Here is a 22922-nt window from a genome sequence, read left to right as displayed (position 1 = left end):
AAAACAATCAAGATTTGTAATTTTTCCAAAAGACGTCACTACAGTCAGCCCACTGAATGAAATTGGCCAGGGATCCCACGGCAATATGTTGACTCAGGAACTCTGGCATTGGGAGGATGCACAGTATTCTACAAAAGCTTTTCAAAGGCCATAGTCACAGATTTACATCTAACTGAGTCTCTATTACCCACATCATTTTTGTGTTAAGTCTGAATAAAACTGATAATAGTTTTTAAGACAGAAAAATACCATAAATATTTACAATTAAAAACCTATAAACACAAACCTTTTGATGGGATGAAAAAAGTCAAATCTTCATCACATTTGCAATATTTAGTAAATAAAAAAATTTAGTCTTTCACAATGATTTTAACCGGGTGAATTAATAATACCAGACCAAAACTGCATTAACATTCAACAAAAATCATAACATTGATTGCATTTAAAAGTTGTACAGTATAAATATAATGATGTTAAGTCAGATGTCCTTTAAACCAGTTTAAAATCTTGACAATCTTATTGAACATAGTGAACACAGTTAAATTAAAAAAAAAAATTAATATCACATATTATAGTAATTCCAGTTCAATTCTTTAACTTGACCCTCTCTTTGTGAACTTTGATTCTGGGATTCTTGTTGACTTTTTTCATGAATTTGGCCAATATTTTCTCTTCTGATCCAGGCTCCCCTCTCACAGAGGCATACTCAGCTAAAACCTGTCACAAATAAAAGAGAGTCTAGGTGACAGTCTGAAAAAAACACTCACTGTAGAGTCTGAGTCAAAGACTTGCTTCAAAAGTCTGAGTCAAAGACTTGCTACAAAAGTAGAAGACTTGCTGTTAAACACTGAGCAAGAAAGTAGCTGGAAATGTATGAGCAAAAGACTGGTTGAAATGTCTTGGTCAAAGACTCACTGTAAATGTCTGAACCAAAAAATTGCTTTGGACTTGAGTCAAAAATTTGCAGTAAAATCTAAGCAAAACTTTTGCTGTAAAGACACACTGTAAAAGTTTGAGAAAATACTTGCTTATCTTGGCACAAAACTTGGCAAAACCTGAGCCAAAGACTGTTAAAGTCTAAACCAAAGACTTGCAGTAAAAGTCTAAACCAAAGACTTGCTGTAAAAGCCTGAAACAAAGACATGCTGTAAAAGTTTGAAACAAAGATTTTCTGTAAAAGACTAAACCAAAGACTTCCTGGAAAGTTTCAACCAAAGACTTGTAAAAGTCAGAACCAATGACCTGTTAAAGCCGGAACCAAAAACTTGCTGTAAAAGTCTGAACCTAAAACTTGCTGTAAAAGCCTGAACCAATGTCTTGCTGTAAAAGTCTGAACCACAGATGTGCTGTAAAAGCTTGAACCAAAGTCTTGCTGTAAAGTCTGAACCAAAGACTTGCTGTTAAAGTCTGAACCAAAGACTTGCTTTAAAAGTCTGAACTTAAGACTTGCTGTTTAAGTCTGTACCAAAGACTTGCTGTTATATAAAAACAGATGCCAAGTTGCCAATTCCTTTTTAACTTCATTAATATCCTAAGCTAAACTGTTACATCTCATACAATTTCAAAGAAAAATACTCTGGCCTAAAAAATAACTTGGATAAAAATGCAGAGTCAAAAAATCTTAATAAGAAATGAACTTAATATAATGAATAACCTTAAAGCTTTTTTGAAGCTACCACAGACCTGGTCATGAAAACCATGAAACAACAAATTCCAATGTTTGACACAATGTCTGCTCAAAATTAAATTCTTTTTTAATAAAGCACTGTATAGCTAATTTCCAGTGTGTTTGATGTCATTTCTTTTCACAAAATTAGTAGGTGTGTCTGCTGCAAGCATATGTTAAAAACAAATGAAATTCTTAAGAAAGGTCATTGAAGGAGTCAGTTGTACTAAACAGTCCTATTTTCACTGATATTAAATTAGCTCTGATTATAAACTTATGAGAAAAATGAACAAAAGATCCATGGGCCACAATACTTATCTGAGTTACTTTGGCCCTGCTGTTCTCCATCTTATCTGTAAATTTCCTCATTTGTTTTCATAAAAGAATTGGACAACCTATTGCAGACCAGAATCTAGCCATAAGGGAGCTATCATCTAATCAAAGTTGAATCTCCACAACACTGGGATGATTCAGTATCAGTACGATCATCATAGCCCTGCTGTTCTTGGAGAAGATTTTTTTTCCTGCACAAAATTTGAACATATGATTTCAGCCCAGCCCTAATCCAGGATCAATCATAATTTTTAAAAAAAAAATGGATTGTACACAACTTTTGAATGTTTTGATTATTTATACTTGCTACTTCTGAAAAGAGTTTTTCCTAATGTCATGAATATATACTCCCTTGTTAGAACTCTAACCCCCTATTCACAGTGTAGTACCTAAACGGTTGCTATCAGAACAAAAAAGCGTTCATTGTTTCTATTCGTAAATTTTACGGCTACTAGCTGAAATAAATATGTCGGAAAAACTTGGAACAAGAGGTAAAAGTGTCAGAAAGTGACCCCAAATAGATTAAGTCTCAGAAAAATCATTGTGCACGAAACAAGTAAGGGATTTCTTTAAATGATGCCAGATGTATTTTGTAGAACAACCTTCTAAAAATTTAAATATAGTAAAATTTCCGAAGCATGTACCCATTCTTAAGTCAATATACTCCAAGTTTCCATGCTTCTTTACATCATTTATAGGTTAGTTTGAGTTCATTTTGGTATGTAAAGATGTGAAAATCTAGAATAATTCGTAGATATGATAATTTTTTCTATTAAAAAGTGTATTTTGAAAGAGATTTTTGGACAAAACATGATCTTCTTAAGTTACGGTTACTATCAGAAATGTTGGTATGTATGCACCGGCTATAAACTGAATATAATGCACCGGCTGCTATTTGAAATATAATTTGTTTTTCAATCAAGAAAAAGAAAATTAAAAATCTTAGGGCTGCACAGGCATAGAAAATATATTTAAAACATCCAAAGAGCATATGGAACACAATGTCTACATGTACAATTGACATTTATCAACTTAACTCGATTTTTTTGTGTTCTGCCAAGTAGAGCTTACCTTCGAAAAACATCACTATACAAAATCAAAAAGAAAGCTATACGAAGGAAACGTAAGTTTAAATTAAATGAAAGAACTTTACCATCAGTACTTCAAAAGCTTTGGAAAGCTTTCGAAAACTATTTCTTTTTAAATTTTTGTAGTCTATATGTATACTTAGACCTATATAATATCTAGTAAATTTTCAGTATAACCTTTGCCAGTAGTGCTTTGGTACGCTGTTGCATCAGAAAATACAATTAACACGCATTATTCAAACCATCGGATCTTGAATGGAGAGGATGTCCGATTCCTCCTTTTGGATGATTTTCTGGATTATTACATTTATGCAGATAGAAGAGACAATCCCCCCCCCCCCCCGAGCCCTCCCTCCCCCGCGGGGGAGGGAGGGCTCGAAAGAAGAAGGTTTTTTCAGATGGAGAAGACTGAGCTACTTGTTTGCTTTTCAATTTTCTTATATTTACTTCTATTTCTCTCTCTGTCTTTTTTGAGTGGGCTTGGAACCCCCCCCCCCCTTAAAAAAGGTGGAGATCCGAACATGAAAAAGACTAATATTCTATCCAGTAAGTAATGTATAATTATGTACAATTCATTTAAAGGAGAGAACATTACAGTTATTTACAGACATATGTAGTCTTTTTCGAAAAAGAAAGAGGGGTGTATACTTTCGTATTTTCAATACATGTACATAGTTTTTGGACATTAGGAGTGTTTGACCATACTGTACTCGTACATCAAAAATTGAATTTACAAAAAGTAGTTTATTGAACTGGATGTATAATATAGTAGCATCTATAATAAGGTCTGTTATTCGAGCGAGCAGTTCTCTTGGATGAAACTTGTAAGGATGGTGTATCTAGGGTTGCCTTGCTTATACATAGGATCCGATGCTGCTGATCTGGCCTTAAATTTTTGAAAAGTGTTTGAAACAAGTCCATTCTAAAGAAATTATATTACCACAACTCATTGGATAAAAGTTTATATCCAACCCCCCCCCACCACCACCCCACCCCCCCCCCCACCCCCCCAAAAAAAATAAATAAATAATAACAAAACAAAAAACATGAGAGATCTTTTATTTGTGAATCACGCGTAATATACCCAGGTGAAGTCTAATAAATTCAATAGAAGGTGCACATAATTTAAAGACTAACAATTTTATTGTGTGCAGGATACTTCGTAAATGTACAGGGTATTTACAAACACTACTATTATTATTAGTCATACCATACATATAGATATTGAAATAAACCCATTTATTCTTATAGGATCGAAATTAAGGTAATATAAACAGTCAGTTATTAAAAAGAATATAGAATGAACATTTCAAATATAGTTTTCTAAACTACTGCATAATAGATGTAAATTAAGGACGTGTATTAATGAAAAATTGAAAACTTAAGACATTTCCAATAGAAACCGGTGTTGTTGTCTAATAGTAGCCTTAACATAAGTTTCTCCGCATGAAAATGCTTTTGTTTTTAAGAAACCGATTAAAATGGGTAATTCTATGAAATAATCAATTCGTTTTACAAAAATACACCGATCTGTCGATTCATTTTTATCAAATATCTACACATTTTGACGCTAATCAAATATATGTCTTATGTGCATGTAAGTGTGTCCGAGACTTTCGACAGTTTTCGTGCTATACATCAACAATCCTTTTATTCATAAAAAAATTAGAGATACATGTTAGTTTTAAAAGATATGGTATATTCCGTAAGGGTGAAATAACAAGAGCACCGCTAAGCGGAGCATCCCCTCGCGCCAGGAACTTCACCGGTAATGGCAATGTCTCCATATGAGAGAATCAAAAGCCTGAAAGGCTTCAATGACGTCGAACAAGAAAAATAATTTCAAAAGAATCTGAAGATAGCAATAGGTCGAGTGAGTGACTCTGGTGACATAATAATAATAATAAAAAAATAGTTTTAAACAAAATGTCACAATTACAGTCTGGGGCCTTATGTCATGGTCCGAATGGAGCAGGGTTCGAATTGACCAGACACCGTCGAACATGTTCATGCTAAATATCAAACTAATATCTTTTCAGTCAATTGAAGAACTATGAAGGACTTCATGAATTTATATATTATTCTTTCTAATTGCCAATGTCAAAGCGTTGTTTTGGTGATTGCATCTAAACTACAACCATGACTCTGCTCTGTTACAAGTACGATCGAGTTACGATAGGGGGTGGTATATTGGAGGAAATGGAGAAATACAGTAATACTGGTCAACATCATCGGTTTTTAGGATAAAGTTGGTCAGAAGATTGTAAAAGTAAAGCTAAGATTTACAAATTCAATCTTTTCAGTCTTATAGTATTCGTGTTTATGTAATTTTGTAAATTATTTTACCGCCTGTTGGGTTGTTTGTGTTCCACGGTTATCGTTCCAAAATGTTATTCATGTCATTCGATGCACCTTTCTGTAGAAATTCATCCGCAACAACCATCACGTTTTTATTGTGTGAAAATAAAACATAATATCGTTGTTTTGTAAAAGAATTAATTGTAGATACAATTGATGCAATTTCATTTTCAAGCTATAATTATTCATTGTGAGCGTTTTAAAAGAAATTGGTTTATAGCTATTGCTATTTTCTATTGCGGATGCATCCACTGACACATTCGGTCGCGTACATCCCTTGGCGATTTCACTTGGCCGATCGCTAGATGACGTTCGAGCTCCAAGAGCTCGACGTCATAAAAATTCTCAAGAGGGACGCTAAACAAGATACAATCATCTAGGCCTAGTAATCAAGGGTATCCAGTATTACTATTTAAAGTTTAAAATAAGGTAAAGAAATTAAAATGTATTAGAACCCGACTGAATTAAATTTTAACAAAAGTCAAGGTGGAGGGGGGGGGGGCTGTCATAACAAGCATAGTTTCCCTTATTCCTAGCAGAAACATATCACGTGTGCTCTAAATTTCATTAATTTACCTACCTGAGTAAACCTCACAGTAGCATGCAATATGCATCTAATCTGAAAATACGCACGGAAGTAATATTTTTTGTATTGAAAAATGACAATACCTGTGTTGAGATGTCAATGAAACTTGTGCAACTTTATAGCTTTCAAGAATTACGTACGCCTCAAGATAAGATTAGATTCCACAGGCCCCTATAGTAAACACACACGTGTGGTAATTTGCACAGGTACTTGGGTCTTGGTTTATAAATATGTATGTACCTTATTGATATGTAAAAAAAGTACTTTTTTTACATATCAATAAGGTACATACATATTTATAAACCAAGACCCAAGTACCTGTGGTAATTTGGTATTGAAACCGCGACGTTCATCAAATTATTTCAGTTACTCAGTGACAGATATGACACTTTTAATTCATACAAATTTTTTCAAGATACGCACAATAATATGACAATACGCAAATACAAAGAAGAACTTACAGAAGCGGCTCTATCGAAACGACCCGAATTTTAACCTGTTATATTTACCGGAAGTGAGTATTGTCAACTCGTACATAAAATTGCAGGGTTTGAAGGTAGTAGAAACGCGATATTTTAAGAACTATTTCACCGATTAATTTGAAAATGAATAGGGTTCGTCCTTTAACAATGCCACATAAGTATGTGAAGGCTGAGAATTGACAGTGCAAAGGTTCTCTTTAAATCTTGCCCACAAGCTGTAACGGACACACTAACACACACACATACGCACAGTAGCGATGCTATATCCCCTCCGCAACTAGTTGCGCGAGGGGATAATAAGCAGCTAAATTTTGATAATTGAATTATTGACCATTTTATTGAGCCAGCGAAGAAAAATGCTTACCATTTCGTCCATTTTTTTCCAATAGCAATCGCACAATTTTCAGATAGCAGTAATGTACGCGCATTTTTTCTGATAGCAACCGTTTAGGTACTACACCGTGCTATTGTAGCCTCAACCTATTCCCAAGGACCCCAATATGAACAAAACCTGAAGATGCCTGCATTATTATTATGACTGATAATGGCTTTGTTGTCCATAAGAGGATTTTTTAAAAAATTTTCCTATATATTTTTAAGTAATTTCTATTGTGGCCTCACCCTACTCCTAGGGGTCATGATTTGAACAAACATGAACTAGATATCATTGAGATGGTGGCCATCTCAAAAGGCCCCGCTTTCAGCAATGAACATGAAAATGTAAGGTAGCTGAAAAGGTTTTATTTTGAAGAGGAAAATTTGTGTACTATTAAGGGATGTGTTGTTTGAGTCTAAAGGGCTTCAATGTTATCCTTATTATATTAAAAAATGGCACGAAAATCACGAGTCCTCAATACCTCTTCTATCGAAAAACGGCACAAAAATCACGAATGCTGCATATCCTCTATGAAAATTGTTGCATATCCTCTATCAGAAATATGAAAGGAAAATCACAAATGTTCCATACCCTAAGTCAATGGGTAAGGTTTGAGGCTGTCTGGACTTAAGGGAAAGAAATTATGCACCGAACAAAGATTTTAAACAGAGAGGCTATTTTTGAAATTGACCCTTGACCTAGAAACTTTGTTCAAGGTCACTGCACATCCATTGACCAGTGGCACTCTGTGAGTGAAGTATGGTTCACATTGGACCAAGGGGGAGAGAAGTTATGCTCCGGACAAGGATTTTTCATATAATTCTGCTGACCTTGACCTTAGACCTAGAAACATGGTTCAAGGTCACTGCAAACCCTTTACCCAAAGACACTCTGTGGGTGAAGTATGAGCCAGATTGGGCCGAGGAGAGAGAAGATATGCTCCGGACAAGAGATCTTGGACAGACAGATGGATGGAAGGACGGATGGAGGGATGGACTGATCACTATAGGGCACCCGCAGAGTGGGGCCCTAATCAAAACTATATTTGGGAATGCTTCCATATAAACATGATTAACCATGGCTTTGCTGTTCTTGAGAAGATTTTTAAGAAAAATTCCTACATATTCCAATGTAAATTTTGATTGCCTAATGTGGCTTTATCCTTTCACCAGGGTCATGATTTGAACAAACATGAATCTACATTACATAAGGATATTTTCATTGAAATGTGACTAACCATGGCTTTTTTTTCCCATGTATATTCCTACGTGGAAGTTTGATCACCTACTAAGGCCCCAGCCTACCCCAAGGGGTCATGACTGGAACAAAGTTGAATCTTCACTGCCTGTGGATGCTTCCATATGAATATGACCAATCATAGCATTGTTGTTCTTAAGAAGAATTTTTTTTTCAATTTTCCCCTATATATTCCTATGTAAAACTTTGATTGCCTAATGTGGCCCAACCCTATCCCCCCAGGGCCATGAATTTTGCAATACCTATTACAGCGAATATATTTTTCTGTGTACCAGTGTTTATTCCAAGTCACTAGTCCAACAACACATGACAGAGCTTGACATTTGGTCAGGTAATTGTGATTCAAAACTTCCAATTTCAAAACATCAGGTAGCACTGGTAGCTTGCCTGTCAATCAAATCAGTAGGTATTGTTTCTAGTATGATTGACAAGTAGTGAAGCACTGATCTTGATTTAGGTATATTTTAGGGGGGGGGGGGTAATATAAAAAAATTTTCTATATATATTTTAATGTAAAACTTTGATCACCTATTGTGGCCCCATCCTACCCCCAGGGCTAGGGTCATAATTTTAACGAATTTGTCCTCACTTTGTAATGAAGCTTTTAACTAACTTTCATCTCTTCTTGAGAAGAAATCTTATTAAATGCCATTAAATTTTCACTCACTTTTAATTATGTCCCTTTGAAAGAGGATGTAGTTTTCATTTGAACAAATCTGAATTTCTTCCACCCAAAGATGCTTTGTAGCAAATTTGGTTGAAATTGGCTTGGTGGTTCTGAAGAAGTTGAATATGTAGACAGTTTACAGACAACACCTAATACACCTAAAACAGACAGACAGCTAGAGAGACAGATGCAGGACACTCTTTAATCAGAAAAGTTTAGTGAGCATTTGGCTCAGGTGAGCTAAAAAGTCAATTGAAAGGATTCCACAGTGTTGTTATTTGGAAAATCCACACCTCATATTCAAAAGTTAAACACTTGTTCTTTACCACACAGCAATTTCTGCCTCTGCATCAGGTTGAAAGATACATTAAAGGAAAGTGTCATGGATACAGAGACAAAAATAGTGATTACTTTGATTCATTTGCAGTTTGATACAAGCCTCCATTATACTTGAAATAATTGAAATTGAGTCACAAAATTCCAAGACGCGACTTCATTTCCACTGGAAAATGGAGATAACATTAATTTTTTTTAATAGTCTTTTTTTTCTTACCTTCTTTCTCAATTTTTTGAGTGTAATTTCTCCTTTTTTATGTAAGACTTCAGTTATGACTTGCTCCCAATCAAATTTAGCCTTTACTTTGTTGCTCTTCTCATCCATATTTTCCTGATTTATCTTTTCTTCTACTTGCTTGTCTATTTATTGTAATTTAAAAAACAATACGTTATAAATATATTTGGTGATATAAAATTTTAAACAAGAGGCCCATGGGCCATAAAGCTCACCCGAATAACTATGGCCTTTCTGTTCTTTTCAGCAGATTTTCCCCCAGTATATTCCTATGTAAAATTAAGCTAATATATCATGGCCCCAATTTACTCTTACCTCCACCCTTTTCACAGGAGTCATGATCTGAACAAACTTAAATCTGAGGATGTGCTTCCAAATATATGACTAATCATGGCTTTTCTGTTTTGAGGAAGAAGACTTTTAAAAGAATTTCATATATATATATATAATATATATATATATATATATATATATATATATATATATATATATATATATATATATATATATATATATATATATATATATTCTTATGTAAACCTCTGATTGGCCTTTTTGGCCCCATCCTTTCCTATGGGTCATGATTTGAACAAATTTAGAATCTACTCTACCTAAAGATGCTTCAGTATAAATATTATCACTAATCACGGCTTTGCTGTTCTTGAGAAAAGGAATTTTAAAGAATTTCCCCATGTATTCCTATGAAACTCCATATACAGCATACTTTTGACATTTAAGAGTCATTCTCTGTAAGCATCAAAGAATTTAGAAAAAGGTTGGAAATGGTACATCACAGATTTGGCTGATATTTTGCATGTAATGTAGAAACGCCATGTATAGATCATATTTGGGGTCAACAGACAAATTTGAGCACCGGTTGCCATGGTTACCAAAACCGCCATTTTTAGCTCATAAATGAGCAGCATTCTACTAAAATTATACCAACTTCATCTTAATTTTTTTATTTTATACACATTTCATACAGGATTGATGGTTACCTATTCTGATGTATTATTTATAGGAGTAACTACCGCAATTAGTGTATTAATTCAGTAGTTGGTCATGAATGAATGATCTTTCAATGAAAAGTGTCAATTTTTACAAATTTAACAAATTTTGAAAAATGCAGATTTTGGACATTTTCTACAAATAATAGCAAAAAAATGCAGGCACTCCATAGCAAATGACCACCATCAGGTAAAAGTTCATTCCATACTCAACAAAATATAAAATTTCTAGAGTGGTAATATTTCTTAAAATAAAATAAAATAAAAACAAAAATGGTTGCTATGGAGAATTTGGATTAATTTGTAGAATCTGTATTTGACTGATTTTTTGTACATATCTGCTTTTCATTAAATCCTTAATGAAAAAATAACTTTTTAATTTACCTTTTCATTTCACTTAACATTTAAACAAAAAAGAAATCTAAAATTTGAAAAAATACCATGTTGCTATGGCAACCAAATAGTTCAGGAACTATTCAAATAATTATTGATATTAACAATATAAAATAACCATAGCCACATTGCATTATTATATTTCTTCTTCTGAAACAATAAATAAATCAAATTAATCAACTTTATCATTTCACTTCATTTCAATTCATAATTAAAAAAAACAGTTGCTATGGCAACCAAATAGTTCAGGAACAATCCCTATTGTTATTGATATTATCAATGTACACATCGTTGAATGTGTTATGTTTCTTCTTCAATAAGATAAATCATGCTAATTAACCTTTTCATTTCAGTTGCATTAAAATAGAAATTCATTTAAAAAAAAACAGTTGCTTTGGCAACCACATTATCATAGTTTAGGAACAGTCCCTATTATATTGATATTAACAAAATACAAAACTAGAGACTCGGTGCTTGATCAACTTCTAATCATGCACTTACCCTCACATACACAGACGAACACTTAAATTAATAAAATACAAATATATCAAAATTACTGCAACAGGAGTGGTTTTGCACTATGTTGTTTCCTTGGAAACAAACAATAAATGGATGTATAAGCAATAACTGCCCATATAGAATTCAATGGAAATTCCCTTTGCAGTTACCCCCCCCCTTTTGAAAGTCAATTTTATGTGCCTCATATTTTGCAATACAAAATATGGTTGGATAGAAGGCAGAAAGGAGAATGGAACAACCAAAAATGCACATGACAAGTTATATAATTTGTCATGTGCATCTTTGGTTGTTCCATTCTCCTTTTTTGATGGAGGGCAGTAAGGAGAAAGGAACAAACAAAGATTCACATGACAAATTACTGTAAACCATTACTATTATTCGTGTCATCTTTTATTCGCGATTCTTCAGTTTGAAAACAATCCGTGACGATTATTTTTCGTAACTGAGGAAATGTCCTTTACAAATATATAGCAAGATAAATAGTTCGCGGCGATTAATATTCGCGAGTTAAAATAGGTAGTGAAAATCGCAGATATTTTTCGCACGTGAAAGAAAATTGGTTTGCAGTATATAATTTGTCATGTTCGTCTTTGTTGTTCCATTCTCCTTTCTGCCCTCCATCAGTTTACATTTTTGCTTGTCTAAAAAGAAACTGTTGAAGATATAACTGTCTATCATCATACACTGATTAATTTTGATAATCACAATTCAAACATTTCAAGATTTTGTGATGTTGCCCCTCCCTATTCATTGCATTGCTATTACATTTCCTAATGTTGATTATACTCATTGACTCTGACATTGACCTTGACCAAATTTTGCATTGACCTTGCTACCTTGAATTTCATACAACTTGAAGACAGAACTTCAACCATGCTAATGTTCGACTCTGAAATCATTATCCATGACAGATGGCTACCATTACTTTTTTGTATGTCCAAGATATATAATTCCAAGAAATGTACTTTTTCAATCAATACATAATATTATAAATTGTGAACATATATCTGAATGTGATTTATTGTTAAATGGTAGTTCTAATCATGGACTTGATATTAATATACAAATATTTGAAGCAGTACATACATTTATAGCAGCAACAAAACAATTTATATAAACACTGTCATATACATATGTGGTATATTGTAATATTTTCAATTTTTCCAAACCGGTACTACTTTGTACTCTTGCTTATTTTTTTTTTATTTTTTTATTAATTTTCTTTTTTCTTTCCTTCTGCAATTTTGCTTCTTTTGCCTTCTGTAACTTTGTTCATTTTTGTGTTTGCTTTCTTCTTTTGTATATTCTTACTTTTGCTTTAATAATTAATTTACTATGTATTTGCCTTGACCTTGATGTAGGGAGAGGGCTAAAATAGGCTGAGCCTGCTGCCCAATCCTATTCATTCTTACATCTGTGAATAAAATATTGTTTAAATTAAATTAAAATCCCTATTTTTTCTTCCAAAACTAAAACTTTAGGGTCGGCGCAAAAAAAAGGGTCAGACTGGTAGCAGGAAACAAGACTAATTATTTGTTTTGGCCTTAGTTAAAATTATTAAAGTTATGTTAAAGAAAACTAAATATTCTTGCTGGCATGCCAAGAAACAGAACAATATGAAATTCTGACTTTAATGAAAAATTACTCTCATGAACTAGAGGGTACTCTGTCTACCCAAACATTTTTAACTTGTCATACTCAATAAGATCAACAACAACAAAAAAAACCTGTATTAACATAATGATACTTTATAAATCTGACAAAATTATAAATTCATATTTTGCTCTAGTTGACAAATCATGAAATTTCCCTGAGTAAAGATTTTGTTTAGTTGACCACTTAATACCAATATGTATTTACTAAATAATATGACTAAAACAATCCTTCACTTCTAATTAGGCATCAAGTAGCATCCCTATTATGCTTATTGTCAATAATTGTTGCATAATTTCATGAAAAAAATTATTTTGTGAATCTTCAATATCAAAAAAAAATCTCTCTTTTCATCTTTCTGGATTCTGCATTTTAGATGATTTCACTTGTGCAATCACATAATGTCATTGCAAATTTTTTCTCGGTTTTGATTATTTCTTTGTAAAATCACCACATTAAGCATAAATTTCTCAGTTCCAAATGAGTATTCCAGCAATTTTGTGCACTGTTTCCTAAAAAAAAACATACAGATCAATTGGCATTTACATACATAAACACTTAAAAAAAAAATAAGAGCCATTAAATGCAAATAATGCATGAGATATGATTAAGTCCCCAACCCCCACCCCTCAACCTCATATAAAAATAATATGCAGTGAGATCTCTTTTGTTCTCCCAAAACAAAGCCCGGGCAACAGTCGCAGCAAACATTGACAACTGCATGCATCAATTTTATTATATAAAAATATAGCTTCAATCATCCCCCTTTCTTTTCCATATTTTAAACAAAAGCAAATCTCCACTACACTCTATACACAAGATTATCTGAAGTTAAAATGAACTTTTAAGCCTTTGCATTACCGAGATACAAAAATTTATATTTTGATTCTTGAATTTATATCAAATTTTATAAGGATATCTCATTAATTACAGAATTCTATTAAGTGTGAAGTAGTACTGTTTTAATAATGAAAATTTCTTTCCATATTTTAAACCTTCTTACGTAGTTGCAATTATATAATGTAATTAGAGATTATAAAACAAATTTAAAAGTTTTTCTAATTTTATATAATTAGTTCTTAAATGAAATAGCACATGACACTAGCCCCCCCCCCCCCCCCCCCTCCAAAAAAAAATTCATACCAACAAACAAAATTAAGCCCTGAACACACTGAAACCTACAAAACCTGCAATGTTGTGTTTTGTTTAAGCAATGTGGTGGTTTTACATGTGTTTACATTCTACCTGGATCAACATGTAAAAACAGTCAATGATTGAATGAATGCAAGACAGTAACTATATATATATTGTTAACCCCCCTCCCCTCCCCCTTTATGCAAACACTGAAATTTGATGTAACTTTAAAACCAATGTAGATTTTATCATATATGCTGTATGGATAACATAATTTTCAACAACAGTTGTATATATTATTATATGCAGGTTGAAAACTTGACGATTATTAATTAATTTTTTTAATAATTGAATTCAAATGTCATTGATGTTTTTTTTTTTTTTTTTTTGATACTTTGATGTTTCTTTCTTATAGATATTCATACACTGTTATTAATTAATTTACTTATAATTCACCAACATGCATGAGTTAAGAGTAAATATTGACAAAGGTAAATAATTTTTACATGATTTTGTACTTTGATACTTGCCTAGTTGGCTTATTACTGCCAGGTATCTTTCAAATCAACATCACGGCCTTATCACCAAACGCAACTTAACTGTAGTTCTGGAATCCATGTAACTGATGTTGCTTTCTTATAAACATTTTGTTTCCAATGCTTCTATTGTTCATGCAGTGCATCGGTACGTGTCACACTTGGAATTTCAGTAAGGTGAAATCCATTTTCAGGCTTTTCACGACCAAACACATATATTTCTCAGGCACAGCAAGGCCTGACCAAACATTTAACTTCCAGTTATACGAAATACTATACAAAGTAGGTTTAAAATGACTGAAAATATCCAAAACAGACAGAATTAACTCCTCTGAATCATGTTCTGCTCTCTACTTTCACTTTCATTTTCTTGATATTTGGCTGAAGATTTCCGAAAAGGGAAACAACTCTTGGTGAAAAAGTATGTAATTTCAGAGATTTTTACAAACTTTATAATTGATTTATTTTCTTAAATTAAATATTACCACTCCAATTTTTTGATATGTTCTTAATAATTATTTAGGGTAAAATTAGGAGCATCAAAATATTCCACCAGTGCCTGCGTTTTTTTTGGGTACACTGTTATGTTTTCCCAACCTTTTTAGTAGCATTTTTTGACATTACTTTGCATTTCTTGGTAGGTCCAAAACTTTTTTTTGCAGTTTTCTTGTTTAGAAAATATAATTCACAAATAATTTTAAAGATAAAAATTAATAATAGTCATTTAAATTCATCAAATAAATATTAATAGGGTGAAATGACCTTTGTTGTTATTTCCCACCTACGTGCAAAAATAGGTGACCCGTTGCCATGGAAACAATGCCAATTGATCAATTGCAATACTGTTTTTTTAAAATGGGCTTATAGTGAAATTATGTCACCAAGTTTGAACAAAATCGGTGAGAGTCTATTTCCAGCCCATTTTGATGCTTACAGAGAATGACTCTTAAGAGGTAAGTCAATCCTATTTAGCATGTGCAGTGTTTGTCATTTAACATAATGAAAAATATCAGGTTACAATCCATGTGACCTTGACCTTTGACCTATATTGCAAAAAATGTCTTTTGAATTTTGAGATGCAGGATTTTGATAATCGATTTTTATACAAGTTTATGAGCTCATGATAGTGTACTTTGAAACTGTATGATATTCAGTTACCACACAAACTTATATTTAGATTCCATGAAAGTACTTCAGGATTAGTATTCAACAATGGATCATGAAGACTGACAATTGCAGTAAAGACAGACTGAAATCTCTTTTGATGGATATATTTATTAAATGATGAATAACAATTTTTCTTAATTTCAATTGTTCATTTGAGGGTTGGGAACCACATTTTCTTTGATTGTCAGATTCTATCCCAGTTTTATACTATCTGTGGATTTTTTTTTTCTGTGCAGGCAAATGCACAAGCTATCATTCTAGGAGTAAATAAATAGCTGACCTCTCTTAGATTTATTTACATCTTTAATGAAGCTACAAAGCGGGTGACACATGCATTCCTTGGAATACTCTAGTTCATAAATATACCTTGACTGAGGTCCTGCGTTAAGGTACTGGCCTCCACATCTCCATTTGCCATATCCTCCTCTTCATGTTCCTCCTTCTTTCTCTTCTTCTTTTTCTTTGGTTTTTCCTCCTCCTCCTCCTCCTTAACATCTCCATTTTCATCTGCTTTTCTCTTCCTCTTTCTTTCTTCTTTCCTCTTCTTTTTCATTTCTTCCTTCTTTTCCTTTTTTGTCTGACCTTTCTGAATTATTTCTGTCTCAGCTTTGGACTGTGGCTCATGATTTCCATTCATTGGTTTAGCTTCTGGTGATTGTGTCTCAGTTGTCTTGGTCTGAAGAATTGTACAAGAAAATCATTTCAAAATCTAAGTCATAATCATAATTGACATGGATCATCAGTTCAGAAATTTAAGTTGTTTATTTCATGGGTCTCTGTAAGAATCAATCACTGCCAAAGTTTAATCTGTTTCATTACAGCTCTTTTTGAATGTTTGGCACAACTATAATGTGCTGTCCATTAATTTTTTACATTTTTACTGTGGCCTCTGTCATTTTGTCTGAAATAAATTCCCTACAGAAACTAATAAGGTCAAATTAACTTCGTTGCACACACTTATCCTTAAGTATTACTCAGTTTGTAATCTCACATATACAGTATACAGTAAAACTCCATCATAACGAAGTCACTGGGACCTGTGAAATTACTTACTTATATCCATAATTTGTTATATCCTTAATTCATTATATCCGTATAAGGAATTCGTAAAATTTATATAGCTGGGGATCCAAGAAAACTTCAATATATCCATGAATTCGCTTATCCGTGTTCATACTAAACGAGTTTTAGTGTATCTATACTAAATTTGATCAGTCTCAGTCACTCATACTTCTCCAGTTTCACTAACCTGTTCAGCGTGTTTCATTATAAGGTTCCAGGCTTCGTCTATTAATGATTCCTTCTTTACTCGCAGTGAATTCTTCAGGAAATTCTGTGGAAAATAATTTTTTCTTAAGTTTTACTTTTAAACAAATGATTGTCCAATAAACCACATCATCCTCTTAGAATCATTATGATGGTGTTTTCAGATGTATGGAAATAAATTGCATTACATAATTATGGATAAGAGAAAATTTGCCTTGTCTCTGAATTTCACCAGAATTTTTTTTTTCACATAATTTGAAATTCACATGAAAATTTTACATGAAACTAAAATTATTTTAAAAACTCTTTTCATACAAAACAATTGTGTGAGACATACATAGCTGCAAAAATGAATTAAACTTCAAACTGTTTTCACCTAATACACTTGCAGAAAAAGATTCCAGTTGAGGTGAATACATATAGTTTTATTACAGCTGATTTATGACAAGGAGCAATAAATGCTTGTGTTTAGAAAATGAAAACCACAACACACATCAGAAGTCAGATGGCCTTAAGATGGACAATCAGAATACAGTTGCTAAAATTAGCTCAAATAATACCTCCAAAAAAATAATAAATAAATTTAATGATAGATTTGATTCTTCACTGTACTTAAAATGGCAATCTTCTGAACCCCATCATTATACAAACCTACTATTTTTTTATTATGACTAGTTACTTTAAACCATATCTGTTTGCCTGGGATGTTAGTGTAGTCTTTATTTGATGTGTAGGACATTCCTGTCACTTACTTTAAACTTTGCCTGCTTGCGTGGGATGTTAGGATAGTCTTTAATTTGGTGTAACAGGTGGAGGACACTCTTGTCAGATTGTGCACCATTGATGGCAGCATGTACTTGCTAAAAGTTAAAACGTGCGCAATAAATAAAGCCATATAAATGTGTTTATTTGGGGGATATTTCTGCATTTCAGATTATTCTTGCTAGCAAAATTATAGCAAATAGGACTGACGTACATTGCGAATACTGCTAAATAAACAAACTTTAAGACATATCTTCATTAAAATGTACAAGTAACCAGACATTACAATTTATGGATAAGAAAGAGGCAATTCTGGTTTATAATATAAATTTGTTTTATTCAGTCTGATGATTTATACATTCTTAAAATTCTAAAATTTTCAATAAAAGTTTTATTAAAATACAGTTGAACTTCGGTATCTCAAACACTGATATCTCAAATACCATGAATATGTCAAAGTGATCTGGAAATCCCAACCACTAATTCTTTAAGAATCTAACCCTGAATATCTTAAATCCTCATATATACATGTATCTTGAAGTTTTTCCTTGGTCCCAATGGGTTTGAGATAACAAACTCTGACTGTACCGCATTAAACATTTCACTAATATACATGTACTGGATACATTGTAAATATGATGAATATCATTTATTATTCAGAATTTACCTCCAACCACTGATTCTGTTTCTGTTCCCCTTTGTTGGCCCCTGACTTTGATACATAGTTTTTCCCAGAGTATTTCTCTTCTTCAGATATACATTTTGTGTGCTTATCATACTCTTGCCCCCTGAAAAATTCACAAAAGAAATTTATTTTTACATATAAATATGGAAATGTGTATAGATGGATATGGCTTTTCAATAAAATTTGCACAGGTATTCTTAAAAGCAGCAATTAATTTTTTTTTTGTCTCCCTTTTATGTGAAAGATGAAAAGTTAAGTGAATGGCTAACAAACTTGCATTAAATTTGATCAAAGGGAAATAACTTCAAAATGTTACGTCAATATTCTTTAAAGAGACAGTAATGGCGCATCTCATCAAAAAACCAGACTTGATAAAATTTTCCGATAGGATTTGGAATTTTTTTACTACTCATAAATGTATAAACTTTCAGAAAATTACAAGTTTCATAACTAAATAACTTTAATTATTTCATTAAAATTTATTATTATTTATGGACCATAAATATATACATCGCAACGCGTTCCATGTCATTCATGCATCATACTTATCATAAACAAAACAGCATGGTAAAAGAGGCCTGCTTCATTGACAAAGTCAACCAAGAAGAAAAAAACTGAAAGAAGAGTTTGAAAAAGCAAATTTCCTGACCAAATTTTACTTGGGGGATTAATGGTGGAAGAAGAAACGGGAGCTCGGCGAGACTCAAATAGGGCTCACGAAGGTTCTCCTCGACAGGTTTGTTGATACATGTTATCATTTCTAATATCTCCATCGCTTTCAAAAAAGCAGTGTAAACTCAACACCTATGATATACAAATATTATTACCATCTAAAGTGCAAATTTTAATGCAACTATCCTGAAAACATTTTTGACGTTTTGCTGCGATAACACATGATTTGGTGATTTTCCCCTCTCGGACCCCAATACACAAAACGTCAATATTTATTCTTTTAATTCTTTAAAATTTGTCTGAAGGTTCACGATTAATAATTTATTGGAAAAGTTATAATATTTTGCTTTTGGGAATTGCTTTTACCTCATATTCCATAATAATTGTTATCTATACAGTTTATAGGTATGTGTCATTCAGAATTCACATGGTACAGATAAACAGATCTAAGATTGCTCCAGTTTGTACGACCCTTTGATTTCCGGCAGATTCTAATTAAGTTAATTTTGTTTTAGGAGAGAATATTCATGTTTCTCAAACTGTTGACATCAACTTTATACCTCATTTCTTAATGATATATTGAGTATATTTGACTGAAAAACACACGTTTTGCAGTCGTACTGTCGCTTTAAATATCATCCTATTACATGCCACAGTAAATATTGAATGTGCTATAATATTTTCTGAATGACACAGAAGAGAAATATTCATAAGACTTAAATTAAAATTAATTTAGTAAAAAGATTGATACTTCACCATGAAAAAATGATAGGGAAGTGTAATACGATGACTTACAATGTACTTAAGAAATGTGTTTAGTTTCTCAAGGTAAAACTCAACTTTGAAAGTAAATAACTCTTTTTTTTGGCAAATAGAATTGAAAATCTAACAAATACAATCTCTTCCAAGACTTTATGTAGCATTTCAGAGTACTGTCATGATTGCCAGCATTTCCATCTCCTTGTACGAGCAATTTTCATAAACCCCCTGGTTCTTGCTGGAAAAAAATTGACATTTTTTGTGCTTGTACACATGCCTGAACTCTGTTTTCAGCATATTTTTTAGTTTCAATTCCCTATTTCCAATATCTCTGTTTCCGGGGTTCATTTAGACTAGTTATAGGATCACAGGAGTCGGCAATTTAATCAACAGACATATAATAAAGTGAAAATAAATAAGAATAAATTAATCCTACCAGTGAGCTTTGCGAGCCAAGCAAAAGTTCACTACACTCACCAGTAGGATTTATGAGTTTTCTCTTTTATTTTTACTTTATTGATAAAATCGCTGACTCCTGTGATTGGATCTGCTACACTTGAACTGATCATACCAGAATTCCTTGCTACAGTCAATACAGGACAACGACTTAGCTTGGCGACATTTTGTTGTGTAATGCTTTTCCACTTGGTTTTTCTTCAGTGATTCGCCACAAGCATTGCAGGAAAAGAATACCATCTGTATAAAAATGTGATGTTTATCAAAAATACAACATACGAAAATAACTATTAAGTCAAATAAGGAAAAAATACGATAATATATCTGTCATTAACAGTACATATGTACTTATCTGAAAAACAGTTCGAAACATCTATAGATTTAAATCAGCATACTGTACAGTCCACATTGATAATCACATATACCAGCATATGTAGATGAAATACACCTATTACACATGTACCATGTTTACAGCATATATGCAATCTCCCTTTAAAATTTCTGACTAAATTAGTCATTATGCATAATACTTAAATAAAGTTTCCTTTCATTAAAGCAAACACCACGGCAAAACGCCACGGCTTACCTTCGACACTTCAATTTCAAAAAAATCTCGCAAACATGTGGCGGAAAACAACAAATAAAACTAAATTGGAAACTTGTCTAACCCACACTTTTTAATTCCGTGTTAACGCTCCTAATAAAACATATAGCTATATTCAGGTGCCGAAAAGGGTGAAGGCAAAGCTATAATTTATTAAATTTATATATAATCAATAAAAATTTGAATAAAATGTACAAATTCAGCTGCAGCTGACTTGGTTCTGAAAGGGGGTTGGGGGGGGGGGGTCTGTTCTTCGATTTTTTTCTGAAAAATATTTAAAAATTAAATTATAATAGAAATACATGTACATGTACAGTGTATATTAATAAACATTACATAATCACAGTATATAAGATCACTGAAACATTCTTTTCCGAATAATATTTTTTTACTCCATGACGTGGAATGAATTTAATTGACAATCTCCAAAAAAAAAAAAAAAAAAAAAAAAAAAAAAAAAAAACTTTGTAACATACTTTAGTTAATATATAACAGTTGATAAACAGAAAATGACGAGTTTCTGAAAAAAAAGGAAGGGGGAGGGGCTGCAGCACCATGCATGGTCCCTTTGGTACCACGTGTCTTATCTCGTACCGAGGAAATAAATTTCTTTTGCCTTAGTGGACGACCGTTTAATTCTGAAGGGAGGGGGTGGCAGACTTTAGAAATAAATCTCAAAAATATTGAAAATAAATAATTTGTCCTCAAGTGGCAAGAAAATCCTTGACTGGTGCTACACCCCCCCCCCCCCTTCACCACCACCACGAAATAGTTTTTAGAGTTCGATTTTTTATTGGGGGGGGGGGCTTATATATCAAACTTATTCCAGCGAAGAAGAAGAAATAAATAATCTGCCCTTGATCATCTCGAAAACAGCTAATCTGCCCTTGACTGGCATGAAAATAAAAATAAAGAAAATGCCAGCCCCTTCAGAATCAAATGTTTTGCAATTATCACATTTTACAGTCATATACATGTTCATTATATTCAAAATGGTGATATTTGCAACTTAAATAGAAAAATATTAATTTAATACTGACAAACTGTGAAAAAAAATATTGGGATATGTGGAAGGGTGTACGCTGTTGACCGTCGACAGATTCCTGGAAAAGGGTATGGGTCGGGCGGGATACTCAACAACCCTCTCCTCTGAGCCAGATTTTTTTTTAGAAGTGCATGGGTATCATTTAATTGGAATCTGGTCATTCTTGAAGTCGTTTCACATATTAAAATAAAATAAATAAAAATTAACTAGTTCGGAAAATTAAAACCTTTCTTTCCGAAAAGCTGCAACGTAACCCCCCTCCCCCCCCCCCCCCGTTCCGACGGCCTTATATTGGGACGTGGATGGCAACAAGTGTGCCCGAGGAACGGTTCATTTGGATTGTTCATGTACATAAATGGAACATTAATTGAGATGTTATACCTGGATCATGTTAAGATGCTATTCTGGGAAAACTGAATTCGAAGAGCGACTGAACCAAGCATGATTTAACCGACCTTCAATTCAGTCTCGGTATATAGCATTAAACAGGTCTATAACGTGCTCCATACTTAACCCCCCACCCCCCACCCCAACCCCAATTATGTATTGTATTCTAGCAATAATGAAATGACGATTTCCTTCTTTTATTATTAGGTGCATGTATATTTCTATTATCAATCATAAACTTAAACTAACTGAATCAATACAAAATTTATGATGATTTTATCCAAATTTAATTAATTGGTTAAGAGTATAATTAGTGTATGCCCAGCCAAATTATCAAAGGTGATACAAAATGTTAACGTAACGTTAAACCATCTCTGAACAATTCTGCTTAATGACATGTTAAACAGATGCGCCATGATACCTGCGTAAGCATCTGATCAAATAGATGATAATACACATATGTACTATATCAAGGACACCCCGTGGGTACCTA

General features: G+C 32.8%; 1 protein-coding gene across 2 annotated transcripts; it reads right to left on the bottom strand.

Annotated features, from left to right (window-relative positions):
• Positions 1–355: 355 nt before the first annotated feature.
• Positions 356–21007, bottom strand: LOC133181414 (cell growth-regulating nucleolar protein-like). Of its 2 annotated transcripts, XM_061315927.1 has the most exons (8): positions 20989–21007; positions 20509–20633; positions 18489–18609; positions 17812–17919; positions 17043–17126; positions 16160–16469; positions 9367–9509; positions 356–717 (listed from the first exon to the last, which is right to left on the bottom strand). In XM_061315927.1, the coding sequence occupies exons 2-8, from the start codon at positions 20631–20633 to the stop codon at positions 586–588; spliced, it is 1023 nt and encodes a 340-aa protein (XP_061171911.1). In that variant the 5' UTR covers positions 20989–21007; the 3' UTR covers positions 356–585. The 2 variants fall into 2 exon arrangements, with proteins under 2 accessions (XP_061171911.1, XP_061171910.1); XM_061315926.1 differs by lacking the exon at positions 20989–21007 and having other exon boundaries at positions 357–717; positions 20509–20638.
• Positions 21008–22922: the final 1915 nt, after the last annotated feature.

This window comes from Saccostrea echinata, unplaced genomic scaffold (assembly GCF_033153115.1).
Source record: "Saccostrea echinata isolate AGI-Se365-2 ecotype Australia unplaced genomic scaffold, CSIRO_AGI_Sech_v1 ptg000008l, whole genome shotgun sequence".
Taxonomy (NCBI): domain Eukaryota; kingdom Metazoa; phylum Mollusca; class Bivalvia; order Ostreida; family Ostreidae; genus Saccostrea; species Saccostrea echinata.
The sequence above is the reverse complement of the archived record's forward strand: the minus strand, read 5'-3'. Positions and strand labels throughout refer to the sequence as shown.